The 22,611-nt window shown below is 42.6% G+C and overlaps 1 protein-coding gene and 7 non-coding genes across 8 annotated transcripts; 1 reads left to right on the forward strand and 7 right to left on the reverse strand.

The window, feature by feature from the left end:
- The first annotated feature begins 2,586 nt into the window (after positions 1–2,586).
- Positions 2,587–9,924, forward strand: LOC133972137 (gamma-glutamyl hydrolase-like). Its single transcript, XM_062409394.1, has 9 exons — positions 2,587–2,620; positions 2,844–2,958; positions 3,181–3,231; positions 3,399–3,483; positions 3,929–4,067; positions 5,232–5,338; positions 5,749–5,839; positions 6,055–6,192; positions 9,126–9,924. Exons 1-9 carry the CDS (start codon positions 2,587–2,589, stop codon positions 9,245–9,247), a joined length of 882 nt encoding a protein of 293 aa, XP_062265378.1. The 3' UTR covers positions 9,248–9,924.
- On the reverse strand, positions 8,882–8,937 carry LOC133974876 (U7 small nuclear RNA). The gene has a single exon (XR_009924709.1). It is a non-coding gene; the product is annotated as a U7 small nuclear RNA (small nuclear RNA).
- A 968-nt stretch (positions 9,925–10,892) lies between the features above and the next one.
- Positions 10,893–10,964, reverse strand: trnat-cgu (transfer RNA threonine (anticodon CGU)). Its single transcript has one exon. It is a non-coding gene; the product is annotated as a tRNA-Thr (tRNA).
- Positions 10,965–18,217: 7,253 nt separating this feature from the next.
- trnat-cgu (transfer RNA threonine (anticodon CGU)) lies at positions 18,218–18,289 on the reverse strand. The gene has a single exon. It is a non-coding gene; the product is annotated as a tRNA-Thr (tRNA).
- A 304-nt stretch (positions 18,290–18,593) lies between these two features.
- Positions 18,594–18,665, reverse strand: trnat-cgu (transfer RNA threonine (anticodon CGU)). The gene has a single exon. It is a non-coding gene; the product is annotated as a tRNA-Thr (tRNA).
- A 1,700-nt stretch (positions 18,666–20,365) lies between these two features.
- Positions 20,366–20,437, reverse strand: trnat-cgu (transfer RNA threonine (anticodon CGU)). The gene has a single exon. It is a non-coding gene; the product is annotated as a tRNA-Thr (tRNA).
- A 415-nt stretch (positions 20,438–20,852) lies between these two features.
- Positions 20,853–20,924, reverse strand: trnat-ugu (transfer RNA threonine (anticodon UGU)). The gene has a single exon. It is a non-coding gene; the product is annotated as a tRNA-Thr (tRNA).
- A 365-nt stretch (positions 20,925–21,289) lies between these two features.
- trnat-ugu (transfer RNA threonine (anticodon UGU)) lies at positions 21,290–21,361 on the reverse strand. Its single transcript has one exon. It is a non-coding gene; the product is annotated as a tRNA-Thr (tRNA).
- Positions 21,362–22,611: the final 1,250 nt, after the last annotated feature.

Here is a 22,611-nt window from a genome sequence, read left to right on the forward strand (position 1 = left end):
AACGGTGTTCACACGGCAGGTTCATGAGTGTTGTGCTCTCCACGCGCTTTCCCCCCCTCCACTCGCGTGTGCATAGTAGCTGCTGTAGCTGGAAGTTAGCTACGGGGCGCCGGCCGTGAGTAGCTGCCACGGGGCGCCGGCCGTGAGTAGCTGCCGCGGGGCGCCGGCCGTGAGTAGCTGCCGCGGGGCGCAGGCCGTGAGTAGCTGCCGCGGGGCGCCGGCCGTGAGCAGCTGCCGCGGGGCGTCGGCCGTGAGCAGCTGCCGCGGGGCGTCGGCCGTGAGCAGCTGCCGCGGGGCGCCGGCCGTGAGCAGCTGCCGCGGGGCGCAGGCCGTCAGCAGCTGCCGCGGGGCGCCGGCCGTGAGCAGCTGCCGCGGGGCGCCGGCCGTGAGCAGCTGCCGCGGGGCGCCGGCCGTCAGCAGCTGCCGCGGGGCGCCGGCCGTGAGCAGCTGCCACGGGGCGCCAACCTCACTACAAAAGTACAGGTTTGTTTACCCTCAGTTACTTCGTCATGTCATTGATTGTGTCTCCGTGTGAACGTTGTAACAGCATCTCATTTGTTGTGACTCCATGGATACTGAATGTCTGTTTTATCATAGGCACACAGAAAACTGTGCTGCACTGATGTCGGTGTTGGGACCTCAGCTGTAAGAGACCTCGCTTGGAGGAGGGACAGGAAAACCCAAGTATGGACTTTGGAGAGCCACAGGATGCTACCTATGATCCTGATGACTCGATCACAGTCTTGACTGAGTCAGCAGATGTGACGTGAGTGACTCAATATTTAATCTAAACATTTCAATAATCAGATAGATTACCATCCTACACTTTTTTAGCTGTTGCAGCCTTTTGGTGAAATCTTTGTCTTTCTAATAGAATGGAATCTTCCAACCCTGTTCATAAGACACCCACATATATTATCTATGAAAACTGCCTCCTGGAGCTGTGTCCTGTGTGTCGGCGGGGGACAGATGTAATATATAATAAGGGCGAGTGCACAGCAAAGCCGGCGAAAGCAGATGCAACCTTCCGTGATTCTCACAGGCTTTATTTAAAATCCAAACATACAACAGTATGTGAAACATAAATAACATCAATTAACTGCTGTCTCTAAATGGTCTTCACGATTTAAAGACCATTTATTTATCGTCTTCACGATAAATAGAATAAAATAATTATAAAAAGAAAGTAATAAATACAAAAAGTGCAAAATGTCCAACTTTTTCCCCAATTTGTATTACAGATTACGTGGATAACCTGTTGGACCTCATCTTTCACGAGGTTTTTCAGGACCCGGCCCCATATGTGAATGAGGTGCTGAAGATCTCAAAACCTGAGGACCTCTCTGCCAAGTATGAGAAACCTGACAAGCAGGAAGTTATAGCCAGCTATGTGTCGAGTTTCAATCAAGGGCAGGTCTGAACCCTGCATAACTTCCCTGAGCATCAGGGAACACTCTGCGTATCTGGAGCACCGAGCAGGAGGGCAGGACCACCCTGATTCTCCGGCCCAGAGGGCCTCAACACCAGCTCACAAAGCTTCTGTACGCAAAATACCTGTTACGGCTGAGCAAAGTTCACATTGTATTTAGAGAATAAAAGGTGACACACAAATATAAAGTGTTCCTTTGTTTATAGTATGGCTACTGATGGCACAAATTTCTATTTTTGTAATCAATGTTTTCATTATACTTGGTATGTTTAAAAAGCTCTGTGGCAATCTTTCTGACAATAAAAGTTTATAGAAGCAGTTGTGTGCTTTTAATGTTTGATATGTAACATGTCAACAATTGACACGTGTAAGATGAGCAGTTAGCAGAGTAATACACAGAGAAGAGTAATTTATGTATTTTATTCCTCAGTCATAATTTTATTGCAGAAATGACTGATATCTCATGCATAAAAAAAAAACAAAACTTACTGCTCTATTCCTCTTGGACGTAAAGGCCCATAATCTGCCCTATAGATGTTGAATGCATTCTGTAGTGAGAACACATTCAAACACATGTCCTACACCTCCATGAGAGGGGGGAGGGGTGAGAAGGGGGAGGGATGAGAGGGGTGAAAGGGGGTGGGGTACGATGGGGGCGGGGTGAGGGGGGGCGGGGCCCTCAAAACAGCTTGATCTGAGGAGGTCTGTTTTAGGTGCTGTTTTAAATTATCCTTGGGGTATTTTTACCAAAAAATGTTACAGACATTTCATTAAGACCCCAAGGAACCATATCAACTGTGGTGAAATGGGCATAATATGTCCCCTTTAACTGGTAAAAGAAACTTTTATTGTTATAGGGTTAGTTCATGGTGATGACTAATGAGTTCCTGCAGCAGGTGTTCCATACCATGAGCTACTTAAATAGTAAAACCTGTTCCTACTCGTTCCCTCCATGCCCGACTGGCAGTCTAAAGGAATACAATAATAATAATTATTCTGGAATGCATCAAGACGCATCGTTGTGCAGTCAAGGTCACACCTGTCGTGAGGTCCCAGTCACCACAGTCATGTCATACTGGCAGCACCTCCCTCCGCCCAGATTCTGTCCCACGGCAGCTCTGCTTGCGGCTCTTCGTGTTTCCTTCTGGTGAGGAGCAATGAACCAGCCGCTCAACAGCCGGCCCATCATCGGTAAGACTCGGCTTCATTTTGTCTGTGTGTCGGTTTGGCAGCTGTAATTAAACCTCACACTTGATCCAGAGGCAGTTATAGCCCCTTATCAAACCAGACTTCATTTCCAAAATCCTAGAAAAAGCTGTTGCGTCAGTCTCTCTCTCGCTCTCTCTCTCTCGCTCTCTCTCTCTCTCTCTCTGATAGTTGTGTATGTACGTTAACTGTCTCCTGTCCTCTGTAGGGGTGTTGGCAGATGTAGCCAGTAAAGACAGTCAGGCTACAAAGGGGTATTCCTACATCCCTGCTTGCTATGTGAAATACCTGGAGGCAGCCGGGGCCAGGGTCGTACCTGTCAGGTAGAACAACTCAAGAAGAATCAGACTCATGACTTCACTCTTTGCCGGAGAGTTCATTTTTATGGCTTGTTCCTGAGATTCAGATTTCAACTGCATTCTTTTTCTGTTTCCTCCTCTTTTAAACAAATCATTTGCTTTAACACAACATGTGAATTACAACAAAAACAAATTGTTGTGATGTGAACGACCAGTTTAAATGTTTAAACATATTTTCTCCATCAGATTAAATCTCTCAGAAGAAGAATATACCAAGATATTCAACTCAATAAACGGGTGAGTTAACCACTGCTCTGCTCACTGTATGTCAGTAGATGCTCCTCATTGTTATGTCTCATGTGAAATCTACATGAATTGTGTTTAGACACATGTGAAGTGTCTCTGAGTGACATCATCTGCTAAGGATCTGTTCAGGATAAATGTGGAACCCGGTCTCCCTGCAGGTTTGTGCTGCCGGGAGGATCTTCCAATCTGCTGGAGTCGCCCTACAGTCGAGCCGCCGGTATAATGTTCAACTTGGCTCTGAGGGTAAACCAATCAAACCTGTTTAACTGATTTGACTCCAGGTGAAGTGACTTCCTTCCTTTGCGGTGAAGATTCCAATCAGAGCCTCAACCGAGTTATCATCAGTCAGTCCTTGCTATTGCAATACAAAACTGCATTGAGCTTTTCCTCTTTTTCTTGCATTGCAAACTTAGAGCTCTCATTCTTTTCCTATGTATTCTGTCACATTTGTTTGACTAATGACTCTGGTCTTAAGAACATTGTAAGAATGTTGCTGCAGTGGGAAGATCCCTTGGTGAATATGTTGAACAGTGTGAGATTGAAGTTAAAAAGAACTTGATAAATAATGGATAAAACTGCAAGCATCAAATCACCATGAAGGGTTTTAAATGTCGCTCCATCTCCCTCATCTTCACCTCCCTCTCTCCTCCCTCTCTCCTCTCTCTCTCCTCCCTCTCTCCCCCTGCAGGCCAAAGATGCCTCGGACTACTTCCCCATCTTGGGAACTTGTCTGGGCTTCGAGATGCTGACTGTATTAGCAGCGAAGGAACACCTGCTCTCGCTCACTGACACCATGGGTGTGGCTCTGCCGCTCAACTTCACACCAAGTAATGTTCCCTGTCCTCTGCTCTCTTTGAGCGACCTCACATCATGAAGGGTTCTTCTGTTTTCCTACACGAGGGACGTCTCACGTCCTTCATGAAGTCAATGCCTTGATTTATGAGACTTTTCACTTGTAAGTTATATTATGAGGGATGATATCGACAGTTCTAATTTGAGCTGAACACAAGTTAAAGCCATGGATGAGAATTGAACCCATGACCTTTAAAATAGAACACCAACACCTTGGACAGTTCCCCTGTTGGTTAAACATGTTTTAAAATGGCCTCATCTTTTCTCTTTCTGATTATATGATGGAAACATGTTTTAAAGGCTGTGGGAAGATGTGGAATTCTTTTTATGGTTCTTCTTTTCTTCACTTCTCTTAAAAAATCTAAAATGTTGAATGATATGAACAGTTATCCTGTAAAATTATCTAATTCAAAGGGATGATGGGGATTGAACACATAATGTTTGGTTCACAGGAGCAACAACTTTCCACTTGGCCACTATACCCATGGGTTTTAAATTTCTGTGTACATTTACATACAGTGTGTACAAATCTATATTGATACTCAGGTCCAGCATCAATCGGGTTTGAAAGACTGAACCCAGGAGAAGCTCAATAGTAGTTAAAACATACTTAGAAGTCTCAACATCTCACACAACAAATACTTTAAATAGTGTTCAGTCATATACTTTCTATTAATAGAGTTTAAGGTTCTTCTACTACAAGACTTTCCACCAATTAGTTTCCTTGGAGTCCTGAAGGTTTTACTTGAGACAGTTAGTGAGGGATTCCTTTTATAAGAATCCTGCTGGAAAATTATCTGTAAGAGCAAATTATCCTGATGAAGTTCTGGATTCAAAATGTTATTGTGTTCTATCCTCAGCCTCCTCATTCATGGTGTTTGGTGTTGTAGGATGTGGGCGGAGCCAATGCAAATGAGACACACCGTCACTCTTATAGCTATAATCAATATAAAGTTAAATTTTCAGTTCTACTAAGTTTTCGGCAGCAACAGCTGTGGCATTGAACTCCACACGTGATCTCATTAGGTTTAAGGAACCTTGGCCATCCCTCACTGACTCCAGTCAAAATGTCCAATGATGTTAGAGTCCAGGATTTAACAGATCCTCCTCCTCACCACAAATCTGTGTCCGTCCTACAGTGGCCCGTTCCAGCCGTCTGTTTCAGAGTTTCCCCAAAGATGTGCTGAGGTCTCTGACCGAGGAAAACATCTGCCCCCACTTCCACAAGTGGAGTCTGTCCACCGAGGTATTTCCTATTTGTCATTTAATGGTTTTCCACTTTTGTCTCTTCATCCTTCTACTTAGAACAACCTAACATGTTTAAATCTCACCTTCTCCAGCTCATGAATTTGTGGTATCAGTTCTTCTTTTAAAATAAAGAAGGACTGACAGTATCACATGCTTTCTTTACCGTGAGACAAGTGTAGAAGATATGCAGATCATACAAGAGCCTTTAAAAGGCATGGAAGGGGATTGAACCCATGATCTTTGGTTTATGAGAGCAACACCTTACCACTTGGCCAACACAACTTGACTAGAGCAGATAAACTATATTTATAGTTTTCATCTGTAATTCAAGTAGCCTGAGTGATAATCTTCTAGTTCTGACGTCCAAGGTTTTTGATTGATTTTTGGTGTTAACTCTTTGGATTTCAGAGCTTCAACAGGAATCCCAGGCTACAGGAGTTTTACAAGGTCCTGTCGACGAACCACGATGGGAAGCAAGAATTCATCTCCACTATCGAAGGTACCTTTCCTTCCTGGACACGGGAATCTGAGTGTAGTTTGATGTAAAGTGACCGTGAGCACGAAGGTCAGAGCAGATGAATCAGTGTCATGTCGAAAAACAGCTTGAATGAAACCAACTCCACAACGAGTCCTCGAAGATCGAGGGACGATCATCTGATAAGAAATAACTCTTTGTTTAATACTGACTGTAATGCCTCCTCTGGTGGTTTCCAGCCTACCAGTATCCAATTTATGGATTACAGTGGCATCCGGAGAAAACCCCCTTCGAGTGGATCGACAAACCGGGGATGATTCACTCCACCGCTGCAATAAGAGTCTCCTTCTACTCTGCCAGCTTCTTCGTCTCTGAAGGTAACACCAGGGATCTCTTTAAGATCCACACCCAATTGTTCAGAGAGTTTCACTCTCTACATGTATTCGGCTGTAACACAGTCGTCATGTAACTCCTTCATTTGAATTTCATTCTGTTTAAGTCATCGTTGCAGAAAAGCTCCAAACTTTTCCCGAACATAAAGAAAAAACCAGCAGCTGCTGAAGTCCTTTTCTTTCTTTTGTTCACTTCCTTTCCCACTTCCCTTCCAGCCAGGAAGAGCAACCATCGTTTCCCGAGTCAGGAGGAGGAAGAGAGAGCGCTCATCTACAACTTCTCTCCCATCTTCACTGGCAAGGGGTCCATCTTCATGCAGATCTATTACTTTGATTGATGATGAACCCGTCACTGGAGGAACATCTTCAACCTGATGGAGTCAGTGACATTGAAACCTGAAATGTAACAATTAGCAACTTTAGCTGATTTGCTCAGTATTATGTGAATGATGTGAAAAATAAAAGAAGAAGAAAGTGAAATAAAAGGATTCTGAGACAAAGAAGGAAAGAAGTTTGAAAATCAGGTAATGAAAAACTCAAAGAGCAGATGAAGACAAACACCAAAAACCCAAATACACAAAACTCAAACAAAAAGGAAACTGCACGTCCGCAACAAAAGTTTCTTGTTTGGAAGGTTGAGAATGAATGTGTTTATTAGACTGAGCTCCATTGATTTTGACAAGCCTGTTACCTGAAGACAAACAAGTTACTGACACAAAAAAAGAACAATCTTAAATTATGAATCCTAAACTTATCCTTTTATCAATTATTTTGCCGGAGGACATCATCACTAAAAACCATCCAGCTTCCTTGGTTGGGATCAATTTCTCTACTGGTATTGCCCCTGAGGTCAATAATATTGTTTCACATACACAAACACATTCATAAAATACTCAAACTCGTCTATAACCCAGTAAGGGACAAACCACAGCAGCAACATTAACTGGTAAAATAAACTTTTATTGTGATAGGGTTAGTTCATGGTGATGACTAATGAGTTCCTGCAGCAGGTGTTCCAAAACCATGAGCAACTTGCTATGTGAAATACCTGGAGGCAGCCGGGGCCAGGGTCGTACCTGTCAGGTCGAACAACTCAGAATCTGATTTATGACTTCACTCGCTGCCGGAGAGTTCAGTTTCCTGGCTTGTTCCTGAGATTCAGAATCATAAAACACGGGACGAGATGTTAAAACTGTCCGTTGTGCCAATAGATGGTATGCTCTCACATGATTTGCCATGATATTGACAGAGTGGCATGGGAGTTGGATTTCTTAAACTGGGATAAGATGTCAATTTTGGGACACATCCTCAGTAGTGTGCCTTCGAATCAGTGGGTGTTTCGGCCTTAAATCACTAAACACTCTCATCAAAGGTGGCCAGCTAAAGGGTGATCAAGCCTTAGCTTGTGTCCCATGCCCAATTAAGATTTCCCATGGGACTATGCAAGGCAGGGGGGTCCTCTTCCCTGAGCCAGCCCTACAGCTGACCACATACCTCATATTCCCTCCTCAAGTTGGAGGGATCTGAATTGAGTTCTCAGGTGGGGATGGGGGGGTCATGAAGTTATAGCCCAGCCAGGGTCCTTCCGTTTGATCCAGATCCACTGGCTGCCTCTTTCAGCTGCTTGAGAAACTGCTCTGACGGTCTGTCGCAGAGCCTGTCCATGGATTCCAGTTTCTTTCAGCAACCTGATGGTGGAAGAAGCCACGAATCCTCTGCATCCCACTTCAACTGGCCAGACTTTTGCATTCCAGCCACGCTGAGTTGCGTCTGCTGCCAACGCTGTGTAACGCAGTTTCTTACGTTCGTAGGCCTCTTCAACAGAGTTTTCCCACGGGACTGTGAGCTCTATAATGTACACAGCCTTTCGTGAAGGAGACCAGAGTACCATGTCTGGCCTAAGGTTGGTAGAAGCAATCTCGGGTGGAAAAATGAGTTGCTGGCCAATATCGACAAGCATCTTCCAGTCCCTGGCCATGGCTAGGTGTCCAGTTTCTGGCTTCGTAGGAGGATGCTTGGGCCTTTTCTGTCCCTCCAGAATGAATGGTGTTGTTTTGACAGGATTGCTTGTTTTTGGAGGTAATGCATTGGTTGCACTCCTCTTGGTCTCAAGTGCTGCAGCCAGGCAGTCAGGCTACAAAGGGGTATTCCTACATCCCTGCTTGCTATGTGAAATACCTGGAGGCAGCCGGGGCCAGGGTCATACCTGTCAGGTAGAACAACTCAGAATCTGATTTATGACTTCACTTGTTGCCGGAGAGTTCAGTTTCCTGGCTTGTTCCTGAGATTCAGATTTCAACTGAATTATTTTTCCATTTCCTCCTCTTTTAAACAATTAAATTGCATTAACACAACATGTGAATTACAAAAAAACTAATTGTTGTATTGTGGATGCCCAATTTAAATTTGAAGGTGAGGATAATTTATTTTGAGCCAGATATTGATTAGGCATTAACAACACCAGGATTAATATCAGTAAAAAGAGAACTGTCTTCATATCTGATGTTAAACCTGAAGTTAGCCTGATAACCTCATATTTTGTGGTGTATTATAAGCACAGGGCTTGGTTTGAGTACTTATCCAAATTAACCTCATTTTGTTCTCATACCTGAGTTGTATTTTCCTATATTCTTCATCTATATTAGTTTGTATTGAATTTGTCACAAATAATCAGTTGGGATTGCCTTTATAGGAACCCTTCTAGATAAATACTTAAAGAGTTAAACTCCCTGACTGTTTCTGAGGTTGAGCTGTGGCGTCTCCCTGGCTCCCATACCTGTTAGTCGTGGTGTGTAATTTGATGTGGGTTGGGTTGTACGGATTTTTTCGGTTGCACAAACAATGAAACCGGAAGTATTTCACAATTATCAAAACCTTTTTCTTTCTTTTGTTCACTTCCTCTCCCACTTCCCTTCCAGCCAGGAAGAGCACCCATCGTTTCCCGAGTCAGGAGGAGGAAGAGAGAGCGCTCATCTACAACTTCTCTCCCATCTTCACTGGCAATGGGTCCATCTTCAAGCAGATCTATTACTTTGATTGATGATGAACCCGTCACTGGAGGGAGATCTCCAACCTGATGGAGTCAGTGACATTGAAAGCTCAAATGTAACAGCGACAATTAGCAACTTTAGCTGATTTGCTCATTATTATGTGAATGTGCTGATAATTTGTTTTACATTTTGAAATCATGAAAACAAATAAGAATCAACCAGATTTAAGCTCCAATATAAATTAAGATCATCCATATACTGCCACACATCTCGTGTTGTTCCTATGTAATATTATCCCATAACATTATCTCTGCTAATCAATTACATTTGAATCCAGGCTTGTTTGTTAGTTTGCAGGATTACACAAATACTACTGAGCCAATTTAAAGGAAGGTTGGTGGAGGGATGTGGAACGGATCAGGGAAGAACTTTTTACATTTTAACCTTTGTTGACGAAAAATATGTTCATATGATGTGCAGATACCATTCTTAAACTGAGTCTGAGTACAAAGTGTGTTTGTATGTGTCGGCACGAGTGAGCAAATGAGAGGTACAGATGTTTCCTGTTGTTATGTGTTATATCGTGAACACAGACAAATCAACAAGAAGAAAATAAATATCTTAACTTCAGAGTCAATCTGCAGCGGCTCAGATGGCGTCAGCTGAAGTTCCTTCACGTGTTCCCTGGAAGGATCTTTTTCACACTGTAGGTGTTGCATGTTTGGATGTATGGAGGACCATACATGACTTCAGTATAAATAAATAAATAAATAAATGTATAAATAAATACATTTATAGATAAATTAATGAATAAATAAAAAAGGAAATAAATAAATGAATACGTAAATAATGTCTTAAATATATTTGTACATTTATTTATTTATTCCCTGATTTATTTTTCGATCGCAGTGTCCTTATGCTAATGAGAAAGGCGGGCCTAACCGCAGTCCCATGCAGGATTGGTCACAGGAGTGCAATGATCCATCCCTACTACTTCTGCCTCTCAATGCTGACTGACAGTGGCTGTTTGCAGCATTGAGCCAGTTCACACTTAAAATGAACTAGTTCAAGTTCAGAGGGTTACTTAAGGTTATTTTTTTATTGGGATGATTTAGGTGTCAGTAGTCCTGATTGTGAGCGTCACGTCTCGTTTTCTACTGAGCACAAGGAGCGAGCCGAGAGGAGGAGAAGGAAACAGAAACTCCAGCTCGGTACAAACCACCTGCAGCTTCTGCTCTGATCATGAAGCAGCTGATCTCTGAGCAGATGTGACCAGAGAAACTCTGTGTTTCCACTGTTCTACCAATTCACCGAACGGCTGCTTCACGGTGAAGAGCTCATGTCTCAGTCACTGCCCGTGTCTCTGAGCGAGTGTGTGGCGCAGGGCGGGGCCTGTGTGTATGTGTAGCTCAGTTGACCAATCCTGCTCGAGACTGAGGTAAGGCCCGCCTTTCTCATTAGCATAAGGACACTGAAATGTGGAAATAAATAAATGTTTGAGACATTGGTTCATTTAATTTTGAATTTATTTCCACAGTTAATATTTTTTTTCCACAATTATTCCAACTTTTATTTATTCCCACATTTCAATTGATGCGGTCACAGCGGTTCCTAAATCGTTCCATTTAAGATCAGATCACAAAATCCACATGTAATACTAGGTGTGAACTGGAATTCACCTAAACCCTGATTTAAAGGCATGGATGGGAATCGAACCCATGATCTTTGGTTTACGAGACCAACGCCTTACCACTTGGCCACCACGCCGATGTTGAAGTTAGACACAGTATATTCAGGTGATGGTTTTCATCTATGAGACCAGAGCAGTTTAGTCCAGACATCGATTAATGATGATGTTTTCAAAACTGGGTTGAGATATTTGAGATATTGATCAGCCATCTATAAAAAAAATAAATAAACTGACTTTGAGCAATAACTTGTTTTGTGGTCCCCACACATTCAAACATTACATAATTTTCCCTTGTGAAAAAATTCTGCCAAAGTGAAAACAAATATATGAATATATATATGAATATGAATAAATTAACAAGTCAAACAAAATCGATTTTTTTCCCCATTTTTGTGATTTTGATAAAACCACGAAATGATCACTGCAAACTAACAATGCAGTAACTTTATGAGTTTACAATATTAACCAGTTGGATAAATAGATTGATAAAGAGTCGATTGTTTGGTCATTAAAAGGAAGGAAGTCCAGTAAACATAAAAAATCCAGTTTCCTCTATTACTTTAAAATTGGAAACCCAGACAGACAAATGAAGGAAAGGCAGAACATTTATATTACTGTAGAAAACTATTATCCTGTTGAATGAAGATGGTTTCCTGTCCACCTGAAGTGATACTGTAGTTTTCCATTGGGCAAACAATTGCGAGGTCCTCCACTAGATGGCAGCATGATACCATAGAATGTTCATGTTTCCAGTTTGATGCTCTCAGTTAATTTCACTGGTTTCTCGCCATCGTTCTTTGTTCTTTGTTCTCCTGCCATGAGGAGTTTTGTTTTGGTGGCGTTTTGGATTTTCAGGCTTGCAAACATTAAAACGTGAGATGATGTTGGAGCAGATAAACACGGAGGAAGGAAAGAAACCTGACGCAGCAGAGAACGAGTGAAGGAATCTGGTGAATCAAGAAGTTCTGCGGCTAAAAGAACAAATCACAGCAGCAGCTTCTACTGGAGAAGATGAGCCGATGGAGAAGGAGGAGGGTTTAAATACTGCAGCAGCTGATGAGACGATGAGAAGCAGGGGTGGAACCTGCAGGTGAGGCCACACACACACTTACACACACAGCCAGACACACAAACACACACAGTTCCACAGATTAGCTCCTGTGCCTCTTTAGTTTGGTCAGAAAATGCTCATTTGTTTACTCTCGACCTGTTTACTTTCTTTTCCTGACTTTTTAATGGTGTTCATGTGTGCATTGTTCCCACATATGTAGTGTTTACATCCGCAGTCGGAGTGCTAGTCCAACAGGCCCCGCCCATGTGTGTCCTAAAGTAAGACAAGGGCCTTAAACCTGTTTGCCTGATCAAGCTGAAACCACCTCATGTCAATTACATTCAAGTCTAACTTCTCAAGATCCCCGGAGAACGAGTCTATAGACCTGCAATTTGTTTTGCGGTGGACGGTGGAGGTCCAGATGATCCTGGACTCAAAGAACCCGTGATCCTCTCGGTCCAGTGTAAAGGATTACTAATATAATAATAAGTGTCAGGAAGAAACCTAAATATTAGCTTGAGAATATTTCACATCAGAACTGTTCCCTGCAGAATTTATTAAACAACTGTTAAATAAAAAGTGGGAATAAGTTTCATGTAAAGTTCTTTTTACGCTGAGGAATATTTGTCTTCTGCATAAAAGTACCCGTGTTTAAATACTGTGTTTACAAGAGTTGCAACTCGAGCTGCAGCTTTACTCTCTCTCTCTCTCTCTCTCTCTCTCTCTCTCTGAAGAGCCACCAGCTGATTCATCCTCACTGTAATAACATCATTAAATAAGCACGTGTCATCACGGAGCTTCATTCAGAACTTATTTAGTTATGATGAACCCTCATTTTGCTCCGTATCAAACCCGCTCTGCTGATCCGACCTTGAGTCGTGTGTAACCACGTCTTTAAAGCTAATAAAGGTTTTTAATTTCACTGAACACGTGTCATACGTGACAAAAGACTCGAGGTCTAATGATTCAAAGACTCGTTTGAGGCTGAGCTCTCCGCACCCCCCCCCCCCCCCTTATGTAATGCATCTATTAAAATGCTTTTCACACAGATGTTGTACCACAGAATTTAATGAACGAGGCTCAGTGTTTGTAATTAAATAATGGATCAGAGTAAGAACTGCAACCACTTTCATATTTGTTCTCTGAGACCCATTAATTACACAGAGGTCTTCTCTCTCATCGGTTCATGGAATAACTCAATTTCAGACCGAGGCACAAGGACGCACGCGATCCAATCAGAGCGTTAGCAGTTTATTAAGTGATGGAGTGCTGTGTGCTGTGGTGGTGCTGCGGGCGGAGGCATCGACGTCACATGCTTCACTGGGGAGCTGCACCCGAGTCTCACCTCTGGACTCCTCAACACACAAACATGCAAACTGCTCCTCACATATAATACACACTAGCAGCCACACACAGAGTAACTCCTATCATCATCATCATCATCATCATCATGAGGATGATCGTCATCTTCCTGGCAGCAACATTCATCTTCACTCCTCATTAACCACGAGACAAGGATGTCAGGATCATCTGAGCGCACACAAGCACGTATACACACACACACACAAACAGTTGTGTAGGATATCACACAGTATACACACCCGTATATACATATGCACAAACTAGGAGACACACACCTGCAGTGCAGAGTGTGTTGTGTTGATCCATAATGTCCCAGCCCATCATTAACCATGTAACATCACTGCAGCTGAGCCTGTTTAACACAACTTCTACATTATACATCATGGCGTCATGACATGATGCTAATACACTGTATTAGCAGGATATTGCCAGAACTGACGAACAGAGAAACACACATTTATATCTTATCAATTTGAGTTGGTGTTTGTTGGAGAGGCCTGGTGGAGCAATAACATCTTATCGGTCATAATTAAAACTCATTTCTGTGCTGGAAAACCTCAGAGTTTTATTATCGCTCTGTGTCTCAGGGTCATTCTGAAAACACAGACGATAAAAGAGGAGCAGATGAAGGACTCGGCTCTGTTTCTGACAAGGCCTTGTACGAGAAAGTACGAATAAAAAGGTGAAGGCTGGGGTCAGGTGTCTTCGAATCGGAGTCTTACGCTGGGCTCACATGGTTTATGAGATGTTGTGACCTGTAAACCATCTGTGATATTAGAAAAGCAAAAGTTTCCAAGAAGTAGAAGCCAAAGTTTGTTGCTCTAACAAGAGAGAAATGTGCCAATGTGTCTCTTTATCGACAGGACACCTGAAGTGTGAAGGGGCAGGACAGTGAAGAGGACTTAAAGACTTATCTGAAGAACTATGAACTCAAACAATCTTCTGAGAACGCAGGTGATGACCACACTGTTAATTTAAGTTTATGCCAAATGGAAACTTCTTCCCACTTCCCTCTCTCTTCTCTTTCTGTCGTTGTAAATTCCAGGCCAAGCTTTTCCTTCACCTCTAAACTGACCGACAGCTTCAGGTCCACCTGCTTTTCTGCTTCAGTATTTCAGCCTGAGCTCTGCTGCTTCTCTAAAGTATCAGTCTGAGCAGAGACGCCACCACACTGAGATTAATAGAAGCTCCCCGCTGTTTGTCCTTGGCCTATTCTTCAATTAGCTTCACATTCCCACCAGGTTTAGGTCCTCAGTCCAAAAAGGCACTCATCCCACAGGAGGAGCAGGGTCGAGATCCAGGGGTCTGAACAACTGAAGCTGCAGCATTTTCTACTGAGTCTGGAGCCCTTGTTAATTATTCAGATAAGTGGCGAGGGAGCGATAAAGCGTAATTTAAAAAGCAGAACAAGAGGATAGGGGAAAAGAAACGTAGAGATGGACCGAAGAGTTTCTGTAGAAGCTGGAGTGTAAAAAGAACAAGTAGATCAGTGTTCAGTCATCTCTGTTTTCTGTGGAGGTCGTTAGTAAAGTGACAGAGCTGCTCTGGGTGTATATTTAATATTCTGCTCCTCAGCTTTGACCGACGAGTTCACTTTGAAGATATAAAAATGCAACAACTCTTCATTAAAATCTTTTAAAACAACCAAACCTATGTTGAACATTAAACAGAATGTGTCCGACAAATTTCAAACTCAGAGAAATCCCCATTTTTAATCAAACTAAACGGGAGGTTTAATTTATACTTGCATCATTTCCTAAACCTGGGTCTTTGTGTGTCTCTGCTATAAATTCAAACAACGTATGAGGAAGGATTAGCACACAGCTAGCCACTTAGCCAGTCAGAGGTTTTCTCCTTCAACAGTTTATATTGGTCACTCCACAATTACTCATCGTGGTGAAGAATTCCCATGATCCCACGCTGCTTCACAACGTCATCAATCGAGATCCATTGTTGTTATTGGGAGCCCCCTAGTGGCCGAAGTCACATGTCACACAATCAACACAAAGCTAATTTCCCGCGTGACGAGCAAACATATTCAGAGTCAATGGAAAGGAGCTCTGCCGTGTTTAGGGAACTGACTTCTTTAAATGATATGTGTTTTGTTTGAATTTGAAGTGACTGTTAGGCCTTGGTTGAGAAATGAATTCAACTGAGGGCCATTCTAGTTAAATAAGTAATCACAGGGATAAATCAAACTTATCTATTGAAAACATTAACCTAGCTAACGTAGAGTTTTTGCTTGTAATCCAGATTTACTCCCTGTTTCCCCCCAGTTACACTTCACATCAGTCACATGGTTTGTTTCATTGTCACAAATTCTGACCACACACTTCAAGCTGCTCTGGGAAAAAAAAAAGCATCCGCCAAATACCATAAACGCTTCAGTTCATTTAAGTCCAACGTGCACTGAACCTCCGACAGAGGCTCAGCATGAAGTGACAAAATGGACCCGCTAGAAAGAAAAAATAAATAATTGTGCTGTCCACAGGTTTGATGAGCAATGCTGCACCTGTGTTACTTGGATTTGATTACACCCATTCGCTGCTTCCCAGTAATGAAAAGTTTAATTTGAGAAACTGCAGGAAGACACATCCACAAAAATGATGTTTGGAGAACGGCTGGGAGCTTCACGGGGCTGGATGATTTGCTCCACAGTCATTTTTATTAAAGTGTTTTGTTGCTTTATGTGCAAAAGCCTATAAAGTGCAATAAAGAATTGGAAACTATTATTATTTGCGGGTTTAGAATGCTCACGCTGCTCAGCTCTTTGCAATCACTGCTCCCATAAAGGGAGTTGACCCATAAACCTGCTGTCTCTATGAAGAAGGAGCTCGGTTATAATGGAGCGTTCACAACAAATGGGATTTTTCATGACAAGTCAATAGAAAGATGCCAAATTTTACATCGTTCACTCGATTTGAAATGTTCGTACTTGCAATGTAATGTGTCGGAAATGTCTGAGCTGTGTGCGCCTCCTGGTGGCCTGGACCCACACACCACGGCCCTGTCTGGCGTTTCTCTGGCTGAAGAGCCGACCATCATCATCACTGTCCCTTTTAATTTAGGATGTTTTATGTCTCTTGGTGCAAAGCTGCAACAAAACACTGTGAAACTACTCAGTGATTAAATATTCTTCACTACAAGAATAAAAACAATACACAAAAAACTCTTTCCATATCGAGTACTGATTATTAAATAGATAATTCCAACTGTTAAAGTTGTAAAAAGAAGCTCTGGGCTGAGGACATCAACAAAAGCTGATTGGAGTCGGGAGCGATCGATGAAACAAGGTGTGGGCTAGAGCTGCTTTGATTTAAAAAGGAAAAACATTTAAACCTTTTGAGTTTAATATTCACAAGAAACACCGGCTGAGCTGAAACATGAGTCAGAGCAGAAAGAAACAACTTCCTGAGTTTATCTAGATTCTTGGAGGATCATGTTTTTTCATCTAAATCTATAGAACGACTTTGAACAAAGGAAATAAGCCTCAGGGAACTTTCACAATTACCTAGTTTGGTCCATTCAGTGTGTGAAAGGTGTCGAAAGAGACCAATCAAAACCAAGTATAGGTAGACCACGCCCACACAGACAATATTATATAGTCCCTAAATTACAATGTGAAACCAAAACTAACCTTGGTTGCTACTGTGCAGATGGAACAGCCTCAACAAACATTGGTGTTAAGATGGCAAAAAAAGTTAGAATAAAAATAAAAACATGCGTAAGAACCAGAACTAAACACACTGAGAAAGACAAAAAGAGAAAAGAGAGGGAGACAGTAAGTGTGAGATTAGAGGAGGGATGAGAGAGGAGCGAGATTATTGGTAATTGAAAGATAAAATGGTAATCAACCAGCCGAGGCCAAATATTAGAGCTCTCCTTTTTCATTTGGGCGGCAGACACATGGGAACGATGGCGAGAAGGAGAGCTAAGTGGTGGGAAGGACTCGGGGGGGAAATGGAGTGAGAGCACAAAGGGGAGAGGGAGAAAAGTGCGAGACACAACTGGAGAGGAGGAGAGAAAAGAGCGATCTGCTCAAATTTCACTTTTCCTCCACTCATCCCTCTTCATAATAGAACTGTCAAATCAACGTGGGGCTTAACGACGAACTGCTCCCCTGCCTCTCTCGCTCTCTTTTACTCTCTCCTGCTCTCCATCTGTTTATTACGCCGTTTTCTCCATCCTCGCTTTCCCTCTTCACCTTCTCTCACTAGCGCCCTGGTGACTTGCTCCTTGCTGCTGGTTTGCATGTTGTGCTTTTCTCTTACCTGTTCGTAAACCCTTCATTTAGATCATGTGTCAGTTGGATCAGATTAGATTATCACTAAAAGACGGTTTTGCTTCGTTCAGTTTCAGCTTCAGTCTCTTGTTTCCAACTTCCTCTTAGAAGAATCAGATTCAGAATTATTGACGATACCCATTCGGCATATTGGGAGCGAGATACAGAGATTAGTCACAATAAAACAAGGAAACACATTAAAAGAGACTCATTCTGCTCATATTCAGGTTGATCATTTTAATTTGTGTTATTATTTTAAAAGATTTTAATGCTCTAACGTTCAGAAAACTAATGTCTTTCCTCAACTGTCCTCTGCTGCTGCTCCTCTTTTGAGCCTCTGTCTGAAAGCTCCTGTCTCTTTAAGAAGCCCCTCCCACTTAGGCACAGTCTGCTCTGTTACTGCTTTACCCGATTCAGTTCAATTTGATTTTTCTCCATTTTACTTGTATAACCCCAAATCAGAACAAGCATCACCAAACTGAGACCTTCAGGATTATACCAAGAGCATTTAAGATTTCATGGAGCCCAATCATAACAATTTATATAGGTGCAGGTTGAAGCTTTGCATAGACTGTTTTGTGGCAAATGTTCAACTTGCTAAAGCTAGAGTTCTTCATGTCGAACTTCATGTTTCAAGGCCCGGATGGGAATTGAACCCATGATCTTTGGTTTACGAGACCAACGCCTTACCACTTGGCCACCGAGCCCTTCTGAATGACACTGACCCTTTAAGATATAATGTACCCCAAACACAACAATCTCTATATATGTATATAGGCGCAGGTCCAAGCTTTGCATAGACTGCGGCAAATGTTCAAATTGCTAAAGATCACGTCTGAGGTTATCACATGCTTGCTTGACTCAAAGCCTGAATGATCTTTGGTTTACGAGACAATTTATATATATATATGTATGTATATATGTGCAGGTCAAAGCTTTGCATAGACTGTGGCAAATGTTAACTTGTTACAGCTGGAGTTCACATTTGAGGATATCAAATTTCTTGCTTCAAGGCCCGGATGGGAATTGAACCCATGATCTTTGGTTTACGAGACTAACGCCTTACCACTTGGCCACCGAGCCCTCGAACTATAAATGTATCTTAACATGAACTGTATCCGAGACGAGAGACAACAGGAAGAATGTGTATATGTATCTGTCTATTTAATCTCCTTCGGACAAATTGTTATAATGAAAACGATAAAATTTCAGAGCATGCATGGTTCACATCCACTGGACAAATGTATCTGAAACACACTGAGAAGCTGCAGCCATCTTCCATTATCGCTCCATCACCACTCTGCCTCTCTTCCTGTTTGGATTGTGAACCTTAATTCCTTCTTCCTCTTTCCCAGAGTGCGTCTCTGTCTTTCTACTCCCCTCTGTTTGGTCCTTAAACTGAGGGTTTACCCTGAAATGACTTGTTCCCACAGACACAGCCATAACAAGCCGTCGGTTTCTACAGGACAAGAGTCGGCCGCTGCACGAAGACGCTGGTGTGTTTAACCCACGACCTCCAAGCCGCAGGATGATCCCTCTAACTGCCCGAGCCGCCCTACTAAGATGATGAGAGGATCAGGAGTGTGATCTTCTACCACTGCTCCCTCCTCCTGCTTTTCAATTCCTCTCTCTGTGGGTTCATGTGGCAAAAACACACGGAGGAATATTCTCTGTATGTCATTCTCACTGCTGCTCTCTCTCTTCAATAAGCTTCGCTGCAGGTTCTCTTGGGGAGAATGATTCGTCTCTCGCTCGTCCTCCGTTTGTTTTCACTGGGCTGAAAAATGAAAGAACGCCGTCAAGGAATGGCCTCAGTTCTTCTCCTCTTTTTCTTTGCTTTTCTCGTCCTCTCTGTCTTTTTGTCAAAAGCTCAAACATGATGAATGAAAAATGTAACTGCTAGAAATGCTAAATGCAGCTCAAATGTAAAAATTAATAATAAACAAACTTATTTAGAAAGAAACAAAATAAAATACCTCACTTGTAGAACCACAAGCTCTTTAGACTTTCCACCCATGAGGCTAGCTTCTTTGTTGGGACGTCGCTCTCTTGAACAGAAAACCTTCTGAGGAACTTCTGTAGCTTCCATTAAACGAGCTGAGGTTGTTTTCATGCTGGTAGCCGGTGTTGGTGATGGTTTTCAAAGAGTCTGTGCGTTTTCAAGACAAGAGGTCATGATACGCACGCAGCGCTACTTCCTTAAATCTGTCGTCATCATTGTTGTCAAAGAGGAAGCAGGAGTTCTGCAGAAGGAACCTTGTTGATGACAGGTTAAGTCAGAAGATAAACTCTGGACAAGACCAGAACCATGGTGGTAGCTCCAGGTGCAAGTCAGTGCATAGACTCTATTGTGACAAATATTCAAATTAACCCTGCTAAAGCTAGAGTTTACATTTAAGGATATCGAACTTCATGTCTCAAGGCCCGGATGGGAACCAACGCCTTACCACTTGGCCACCGCGCCCTTCAGCATGAAACCCCACCTTTAAGAGTTGATTGAACCCAAACACAACAATCTCTATATATGTATATAGGTGCAGGTCCAAGCTTTGCATAGACTGCGGCAAATGTTCAAATTGCTAAAGCTAAAGATCACATCTGAGGTTATCAACCTGCTTGCTTGACTCAAGGCCCGAATGGGAATTGAACCCATGATCTCTGGTTTACGAGACAATCTATATATATGTATATATGTGCAGGTCATAGCTTTGCATAGACTGTGACAAATATTCAAATTGCTAAAACTAGAAATATCTTTCAAGGACATCTGATTTCAGGTTCTAAGGCCCGGATGGGAATTGAACCCATGATCTTTGGTTTACGAGACCAACGCCTTACCACTTGGCCACCGAGCCTCTTTGTGTGCCACTGAACCTTTAAATAATCATCAAACCCAATCAAATCATATCAATCTACATATATTTATATATAGTTTGCTATTTTGGAAGTTTGATTAAGAAATGATTCAGATCATTTTCTCTCCGGAGCTCTGTAGGAGGCCGGGGGCGGGGTCAGGAGACTACCCCGCCCTGCAGGGGGTCAAATCAGGACTCCGGACTCTGAGGGAAGTGTCTGGCAAATTAAGATTTTAACTTCCTCTTGCAGCCTTGAAGGGAAATCTGTTGAGATTGATCAGTTTATTTAAAGAATTTACACCGAGAGTAAATACATTAAGACTTCTTTCACAGACATGATTCAGGGTGACCAATACGTTTCCATCGTTGCTGACATCTCAATGGACATTGGAGGATTGGTATTTTGATGCTAGTTAGGCATGGATGGGGATTGAACCCATGATCTTTGGTTTACAAGACCAACGCCTTACCACTTGGCCACCACGCCTCCTCTTCATTATCTGAACAGGGACAACTTGAACATTTTGTGTGAAGCAGTGGCATATGACCTCTTGGCCACCATGCCGTAAGGGAGAGATTCTAGATTTCTGCTAATGGCTAGAAATTGGCATCTAGAGCAAAAGTCACAAGATCATTGGTCTCTGTCTTAAGTGTTTGATTTTTTTCTGTGTTTCTGCTTAAAGTGTTTTTATTAATGAATCTGGAAAATCTGTGGGTACAACTTCACCAAAATCTTGATGTTGAGTCTGGATTTCTGGTGAAAGCCAGGATCATGATTAGTTGTCTTTGAATGGTTCTAACATGAGTGTGAGGGTTAAGGAACACCTGTGAGAGCTTCCTCTTCACCTACCGAGGCATGGATGGGGATCGAACCCATGTTCTTTGGTTTACAAGACCAACGCCTTACCACTTGGCCACCACGCCTTCTTTTGGCAGAACTTTTAGCACACGATTTGACAAATCACAAGAATCTCAACAGCCTCGCACAAGTCAACTCATCAGGACATGAGAAACTTTTCTTTTTGCTACAGAATCATCTGCTTAATCATTAAAAGTGTTTCCTTTAGTGTGAATGAACAGAGCTGTAAAGGAAGATTCTTTGATTTTGCTCATTTGCGATACCTGCTGCAGGTCATATTATATTTCATACGCCTGCTAGTTCCTGTCTGCACACTCAGCAGATGTGTGTGTCTGTGTGTGTGTGTGTGTGTTTCAAGTTCATCCCAGAGAGAGACCTGGGGATGAGAATTGGAACCAGGTTACTCATTCGTTTCAGAGGACTGGGATTGTGGGGAAGAAAAAAAAAAAAAAGAACGAGAGGAGAGTGTGGAAATGCTGAAATGGTGAAAAGATGGAAGAGGGGGAAATGGAGCGAACAAGGTGGATAAGTCAGGATGTGGTGGGGAGGACGACATCGTGAAGAGGAGGGAAGAAATGGAAATGGAAATGGGAGATGGAGTGGAAATCAAAGCTGAAAGTGGGGGAGAAAAGGTGGAGGAAACATATGCAGGGAGGAGGAGGAGGAGGAGGAGGTGGAGAAAGGAGGAAGGATTGAAAAGTGACAAGCTGAAGGAATCAGTGGCGCATTCAGCCGGAATGAATGAACAATTTCTCTTAGTTCCGTCCATTTCTCGTCCAATTATCAATTACCAGAAGATTTAGATGCACAAGGGTCTGGTATTTTTCTACCCCTTGCCTGTAAGAGACACCTCTGCTGTGTGAGGTTATCACTATTAGGAGGTGATGAATATTTATCTTTTCTTTCAGAAGGTGAGAAGAGGAGCTGCAGCATGATATATGGATAGTACTGTTAATACTGTATAAATCTATAAGTATAAGTAAGTAGCGTTTTCCTAATAGAGGCAGGACAACCATATAAACACGAGTCCTTCTATTAGCGGCTTCCCTTCCTCCTCCTCCGCTCCGGACCCGTCTCCTGTCTTCACAGATCATTAAAGGGAGGGATGGCTGAGAGGACGGACAGATCTCTGGATGGACGGGTAAAAGGATGAGACAAACACAAACACACCCCAGTGAACACGCCTCCTCCTCCATCGTCTCATTTCTCTGACACATCAGAGGGAATCTTCATCTTACTGTGTTTGTGTGTCTGTTAGTGTGTGAGTGTGAAGCCGACATCAGTTTTGTACATTTGATAATCTCACATAGGAATG

Source organism: Platichthys flesus, chromosome 2 (genome assembly GCF_949316205.1).
Source record: "Platichthys flesus chromosome 2, fPlaFle2.1, whole genome shotgun sequence".
NCBI lineage: Eukaryota > Metazoa > Chordata > Actinopteri > Pleuronectiformes > Pleuronectidae > Platichthys > Platichthys flesus.

What these genes read in the sequence shown, in the direction of transcription:
- LOC133972137 (XM_062409394.1), top strand. Translation starts at nt 2,587, where the DNA reads ATGAACCAGCCGCTCAACAGCCGGCCCATCATCG. An exon ending in GCCGCTCAACTTCACACCAA is followed by an intron (nt 4,068 to 5,231) that starts GTAATGTTCCCT and finishes TCCGTCCTACAG; the next exon opens with TGGCCCGTTCCAGCCGTCTG. An exon ending in AGTGGAGTCTGTCCACCGAG is followed by an intron (nt 5,339 to 5,748) that starts GTATTTCCTATT and finishes TTTGGATTTCAG; the next exon opens with AGCTTCAACAGGAATCCCAG.